This window comes from Mytilus edulis, chromosome 5, assembly GCF_963676685.1.
Source record: "Mytilus edulis chromosome 5, xbMytEdul2.2, whole genome shotgun sequence".
Classification (NCBI taxonomy): domain Eukaryota; kingdom Metazoa; phylum Mollusca; class Bivalvia; order Mytilida; family Mytilidae; genus Mytilus; species Mytilus edulis.
In genome coordinates, this window is record NC_092348.1 from 73,827,392 (window position 1) to 73,834,695 (window position 7,304).

The 7,304-nt window shown below is 34.3% G+C and overlaps 1 protein-coding gene across 1 annotated transcript; it reads left to right on the plus strand.

The window, feature by feature from the left end:
* The first annotated feature begins 3,592 nt into the window (after nucleotides 1-3,592).
* Nucleotides 3,593-7,004, plus strand: LOC139524444 (uncharacterized). The gene is made up of 2 exons (XM_071319222.1): nucleotides 3,593-3,627; nucleotides 5,122-7,004. Exon 2 carries the CDS (start codon nucleotides 5,250-5,252, stop codon nucleotides 6,954-6,956), a length of 1,707 nt encoding a protein of 568 aa, XP_071175323.1. The 5' UTR covers nucleotides 3,593-3,627; nucleotides 5,122-5,249; the 3' UTR covers nucleotides 6,957-7,004.
* Nucleotides 7,005-7,304: the final 300 nt, after the last annotated feature.

Sequence of the window (7,304 nt, forward strand, 5' to 3'; positions counted from 1 at the left end):
ATTTTTTTTACTATGAATGTTTGTTCTTTTGGAATAGTGTATGAATTCTAAGGGGATCAATTTATATTGTGGAATGTTTTACAATTTATTGTCCATCAAATCACTTCTTGTGAGATACAAGAAGGGGAAGTAAATTGATGTCTTGTTTGGAATAAGAATGTTTCTGTAAGTAGCTATAGCTTTAGGTCAGGCATTTCCACATGTCGAGCGCAAAAGATTGCTGAAGGCTCTGCAATACGGACGAAGAGGTGTAGGGTGTAAACTATTGGCCATTGCTATACAGTAAACCACAATTGATTTTTACAAAAGAAATATACACTGAATAATATTCAGCAGTAAATCTTTTTCGGAATATACTGATTTATTTCCCATCCAGGAAAGCTGTAAGTACCCGATATGATAGGTTAAAGGTGTTTCAGTTGATATACATTATGTAACTTTTTTTATCAATAAATCAAACTTAGTTTATACATATCTATTTATAGTGGATTGGGACATCAATCCCTTTTTACTTTATGGGTGCGAGTGCTGCCTTGTAGCGGCACTAGGCTGCTATTTTTCGAAATCTACAAGGGTGTCTTTTACGCGCAAGATATATTGCTCTCTTTTAACACGGGTCAGCCCTTTATCGTCCCCTTCCGACAGATTATCATCGTTTCTCAAGACCATACTTGCAAATGGTCTCAAGGGAGCCGACAACAAGTAATGACTAGAGCTTCTTTTCCTGTACTACAAAATATTACCTGTGGATTTATCAAGAAATCATAAAGATTACATTTTTGGAAGGACAACAGCATAAGAAATTCCGTGCATTAGACCCCAAAAGGTACCTATAAACAGATAAATAAACACCGTCTACTGCTGCACGAGGATGTTGCAACCGGAATTATGTGCAATTGAATAACTTATGGAGATTTTCGGTCTAACATGACAAACAGCAGTATTTGTTAGACCTCTTGGTCCGTTTTATTGTCATTTGTATTAACCCCTCATCTGTATTCCTACAAGCAGAGATGTAGACAAATCATGAAAGTATTTGTTAGATATCTTTGTCCACTTAATTGGTATCTAGGAAAGAATTCCGCTCAAGCATTACCCAAAAAGGAGCTGATTCGTAAGGAGTTATAGTGATTTATGCTTCTGCTCCGTGTTGAAAGTACTTCGATTCCACGTTGACTATGAGATGTAGAACAGAAATACAGTTGCTAGTCGTTTGATTTTGGCTCGGTCAAGAGCGCGTAGTAAAGTTTCATAGCTTATTAGTAATAGCCCTGTCCCTTCTTTCCCGATTTATATGAATTTAAAATTAACACAAAGTTTAAAGTTAACACAAAAAAACCGTATTCAGATAAAAATGACCATCAATCTTAACTACATTTATATATAATATTTACACAGTGTTACCAGTAAATTGTAAGATACTTGATTTTCGTTTATTTCAATTATCTTTGACAGAGATAACTGCTGTCACATTACGTAAGAAGCCCGAGCCTGGTAGTACAGTGACGTTTGCAGAACTTTGCAAAAAATATTCTGTATAAAATACTCTCACCCTTGATGAAGAAATTCAAATCGTTTTTACAATGTATAATTAGACATGGACATAAAACAAAGTGCAAAAGCAAAAGAGAATATCGGATAAGATTCATTGTGATTTCAATTACAGATTTAGAAACGGAGAGTGTCGTCAAGATGAAGAGTCAAGTTCAAGAAGTAAGAATTTTTATCATTTATAGATTTTACTCTTCTCATTCACGGACTCAAAGATTGTTCCTCCATTTCAAACATCCTGGTCCAAACGAGAATTTAAAGCGGTCATTTTACTCAGTTGTATATTTCTTAATGAATGTAACCTTTATATCTGATTTCCTTAAGCTGTAACGTGGATACTACTTCTGTGGATTGTCTGTTGAATCGGAATGGTTGGTTTCTGCTATTCGGGATGACGGTATTTATTTCATAAAATGCAGCGATGGAAACATTTTGAAAGTTCTACCAAGTTATATAGAACACTTAAGTTATGTTAATATCAAGAGAGGTAACACGCTCGTTTCCGATGAAAAAAATCATAGTGTGCATTGTCTAAATAGAGATAAAGAGACGGTATGGACATTTTCGTCTCATGCTATGAAAGGACCGAAAGACATATGCACAGATGCTTTTGGAAACATATTCGTTGCTGCATGTGATTCGCAAAGCTTAATTGTCATCTCTTCTGATGGGAAGATTTGCAAAAAACTATTGTGAGTCGAAGACGGCATCGTCATTGCTGGTTGATTCGCAACAGGGGTTCGCTTTAAAGTAAAACCTTTTATATTTTTAAAATATTTTGAATATATATTCAGATTGAATTTCAACATTCTTATATACATTCAGATTGAATTTCACAACTTAATTTTCTCAAATATTTTAGATTGAATTTTACATCTTCTGTTTTACAACTTTCTTATATATGAACATTTAGATTTGTCAAATATGTTCAAGTTGAAATTCACAACTTTCTTGTATACATGTATACATTCAGATTGAATTGCGATCAATACTTTATCATATACATTCAAATTCACAACGATGTGTTCCACACTAACATGCATTGTCTAGAAATATTTTATTACGACGCAGCATGATTTCTCTCAGTTTTAAAGTATTTTAGACACCTTTTAGACAAACGTTCTTCTTTGGATATCTATGGTCAAAGTTGCATGGTTTGTCTTAACATATTGAGCTAAATTTCAGACAATGTGTATATATATCTCTTGCTGCATAACCGTAGTCAATTGGATTCATAGGGTCGTACGAACCCCCCTTACGAAGATAACCCCCTTGGAAACAAATAAACACTGTTAAAGTCAAAGTACCGTCGTTCTGTTTGAATTGTGACTGTTAAAGTTGGTTCACGAGTCCAAATACCCCCCTTCCCCCCCCCCAAAAAAAAAAACCAAACAAAATAGGAAATTCATGGTTATGGGCTTATCATGCTTTTCTTGAATTGCCATTTTAATACGTTTTTAGTTGTACTAAAATGCTTTTTGTAGGCCTTTCAATTTCTGGAGTGACACATTTGATAAAGGGCAGAAATAAGCTTGATTGATTGATTGATTGTTGTTAGCTTCTCGTCCATTTACAAATTTTTCCTGTAGTCCAATGAGACAGTTCCACCTAATTCGAACACGCGTTCGATGTTTGATAAATCAGCATAGACTTTTTTTAAATCCTAAAAATTCAGCTTCAGATCTCTTTAATAATTCCACAACATTTTTTGGTTGTTAATTTTTATTAAACTTATTTAACAAAGTCAAAATACTGCTGTAAATTTTCTTTTAAATTGATAAGTTACGACTTAGTGCCGATGTGATGTTACAGTTGAAAACAACTAACAACAATTCCGAGTTTATTTTTTTTTATTGAAAAAAGGCTTTTGAGTTTAAGATTTTTTGTTTACCGTAAACAAGTATTTAACTTTAAAAAATAATCATTCTTCATTTCATTTCATTAAACAGCTGTTAACAAATGTTATCTATAAGATATTTATAGATTATAATTTACAATTTCCCGGATGTGCAATATTGTCCTTGCGTACTTTGCTACTATTACATCGTCCTATATAATGAACCAATTTTCATATGTGTGAGTATATATAACTCTTTAGTTTGAATATATTTTTGAAATCACAGGGACCAAGAATATTTATTCATAGAATTTTACCGATGTTATAAACTGCATTTCTTATCGGTATCAACTGATGTTGTCATTTCTAATGTTTTCAAACTGTTAACGTACTGCAAGCTTAACAATTTCTGTCACTTTAATCTATAATATTCTCCGAAGCATGCTAAAGTTTGGCCAGATCTATTATTTCAGAGTATCGAAGTCATTTGAAAGCAGAAAGAGTAATATGGTTTAAGAATGTCTTTTAAAACAAATAGTTATTCCACGTTTATCAAACATTTTGTAAAATAATATGTGAATATAAATTTATATTATAAGCAGTGTCATAGGTATTATGGCTCTAAAGGCGAGCGCCACATTGATAGGAAACTTAACAGGCACTTGTTTCTGAATTGTTTTACCTATATAATAGAGAAAAAACCAAAGGATCAATGACACAAAGTCAGTACGTGCACAGCAAAAAAAAAAAAAAAAAAACACACACAAAAGGCAAAAGGTCCATCTTTTATTGTTGTTCTTCATCTCAAAACCACAGGGAGGCCTTTTTCATCGTGTTATATCACATATAAGAAGGGGGGGATAGGAGGGGTCCTGATCCCGAAATCCCGGGCTTGAAAAAACTAATTCCCGAAATCCCGGGCTTAAAAACACAAAATCCCGAGGTCCCGAAATTCGCTAAAAAGAATTCCCGGATCCCGAAAGGGTCAATCCCGAAATCCCGAGCTTTAAAACACCCGATCCCGGAGTCCCGATAAAGGTCCTATCCCCCCTCATAAGAGTATATAGATAAACAAAGATTCAGAAACACGTGAATTTGTGAATACATTGAAAACGTTGCGTTTAGTTAGATACGGTAAAAATGTATGCTGATTGGGATACTGTTTTCAGTAATGGTGCTACATGGGCTAAAAAAAAAATTCAGTTTTCTCATCTCGAACTGAAACCTGCAATTTTCTAAATATACAGCCATCCGCGGTCGGAATTGTGACGTCTATGTACGTTAAAGAACCATTAGGAGGCGCATTTTGGTGACCCTTACGGAGCTACATAAAAGATGTATGTAGACGTTTTACACTTGAAGTCCAACTCCTAAAAATGACTTGTTGTTTGGTACTCTTTTACAAAACCCTGGATCCACCTCTGCCCTTGTAACAACTTTTATGGATCCGTAAATGACCAGTTGAAAGGCAATATTTCTGCCCCTTTCTAACCCTTATTTACCTTCATAGCAGTTTATGTTTGATTATTTCGAGATTGATTTGATAAAAAAAAGAGATTGCTTTGAGGTCTTACGTTCATTGTTAGAGCAATCTTGAACTAACTTTAAAGAACAGTCATGTCATATTTGTTAATTTTACTTGACGTTTTAAGCAAACAACCAAACATTCATTTCCTAACGTTATATTCGCTGAACATGTCATGTACGTCATGCTAAATTATGCTCTTTTTCAGATTTACAGTTAAAAAAAAAAGATTTATTGATATCGCCAAGAAACATGAATGTATAACAAGAGATCAACGTGTAACATATATACCATAAAAACATTTTAAAACAAGTTAAGAGCATCAATTGTTTACAAATGGCAATGATAACAGAGAGTAAAATTTACTGCGGACCATGCGAATCTCAACACTCCACAAACGTAGCTGAGCGTTGGTGTCCAAATTGTGATGAAGGTTTGTGCTCAAAATGTATGGAGTATCATAAGGTTTCAAAATCTTCCCGTATGCACAAAACTATAACAATAGAAAATTTTACAACCCTTCCAGATTTTGTCCGCAACATAGATCATGTGTGTTCGAATCATGACAATGCCCTAGACCTTTATTGCAGTGTCCATGAAAAAGTCTGTTGTATGGATTGCATAAGCGCTGAGCATTCCGAATGCCCAGGTATAACTTCACTGACCAAAGTAGTTCAGGGGGTGAAAGATTCAGCCTTTTACCATAGCGTTGTGAAAAATATCGAAGATCTCACAGAGTTTGCCACTAAACTTCAAACTAATCGTAAAAATAATGTAGCCAAACTACAACAGGAAAAAGACTTACTCACCGGAGTAGTAAAATCCAAACGTACAGAAATTACATCTCATTTAGATAAATTAGAAGTACATCTCCTACAAAATCTAGACTTTACCATAACTCTAGAATCTCAACAAATTAAAAAAGCGGTTTCTCATCTGCAGAAGAAAATATGCACTCTGAATGAATACAAGAACCACATTTCTGCAATCACCGACACTGCTACAGATATGCAAGCGTTTTTAGCCTTAAAAGAAATAAACAAGAATGTTGTTCATGAAGAAGAAACAATATTATGTGTTAAGGAATCGACTGGTATGAAGGAAACCAGTGTTAGAATACAGTTTGCGAAAGAAATTGAAGGACTTGTAAAAGAAATACAACTGATGGGAAATGTAGAACTTAAAAAGATATCAACAAACTTGCACTTCCCTGGAACGAAATCTCAGCTTGTAAAAAACTTATCAAATATTCAACCAGGAAGAGAAAATATCAAACTTACTTTTGTAAGTAAATTTCAACTTCCCTTTGATATCGATATCAACATTTGTTGTTGTGTAGTATTGCCAGACGAACGAGTAGTCATGGCAAACAACTCAAACGAAGAAAACGGAGGACTGCATATTTTTGATAAAAGTGGGGAGTATCTAAAACATGTTTTATGTACATCTAACCCTTTTGGACTTGCGGTCATAAATAAATCCGATATTGCTGTATCATTTTATAAAGAAAAACTAATCAAAATATATGATTCCGACCATTTTAAGGTAAAGCACGTGTTGTTAGATGGACATTACGTCTTTGGATTATCTGTCGAATCAGATTGTTTGGTTGCTGCTGTTCGAAATACAGGTATTCATTTCATAAACTATAGTTCTGGAAAGATTTTGAAAATTCTCCCATGTGACATTGATCTGTTAAGCTATGTGCATATGATAGGAGAAAACTCACTTATTACTGATTATGAAAAGGACATTCTTTATTGTCGAAACAGGGATGGAGAGACTGTTTGGACATATTCGTCCGATACCATGAAAGGGCCGAGAAACATGTGCACGGATACTGTTGGAAACATATTCGTTGCCGCCTTCGTTTCAGACAGCATAATTGCCATTTCTTCTAATGGGAAGGATGGCAAAAAAATACTAGGAGTCGAAGACGGCTTGAAAAATCCAAAAGCTGTATGCTTTAGTGCAATGACATATACTTTATTGGTTGTTTCTCAAACAGGAACTGCACTGAAATATAATCTATCATATTCTTAAAATGTAATGTCAGAGTATCAATCTGGTTTTATAAAAAAATATGAATTTGCTTGGCCGTTCCTCCATGGAGGCAATGAGGCCTCATGTTGGAAATTTCCAAAAAAAAAGTTGAAACAAAAGCTTTTCTTCATATAAAATTGTTTTCACAACGAATGTCTTGCAAGAAGCAAGTGAGTCCTCTTCACTTTCTGATGTCGCCCCTGCACGTTTTTCGTGATCCAAGTTTCTAATTTACTTTTGGTTTTCAATTTTGAATGCGTCTTTTCTTTTTGAAGGTGAAAATATATAACATTACTAGAATAATAAACGCACGATCGCGGGTATGAATGACATGGAAAAAAATGCAAA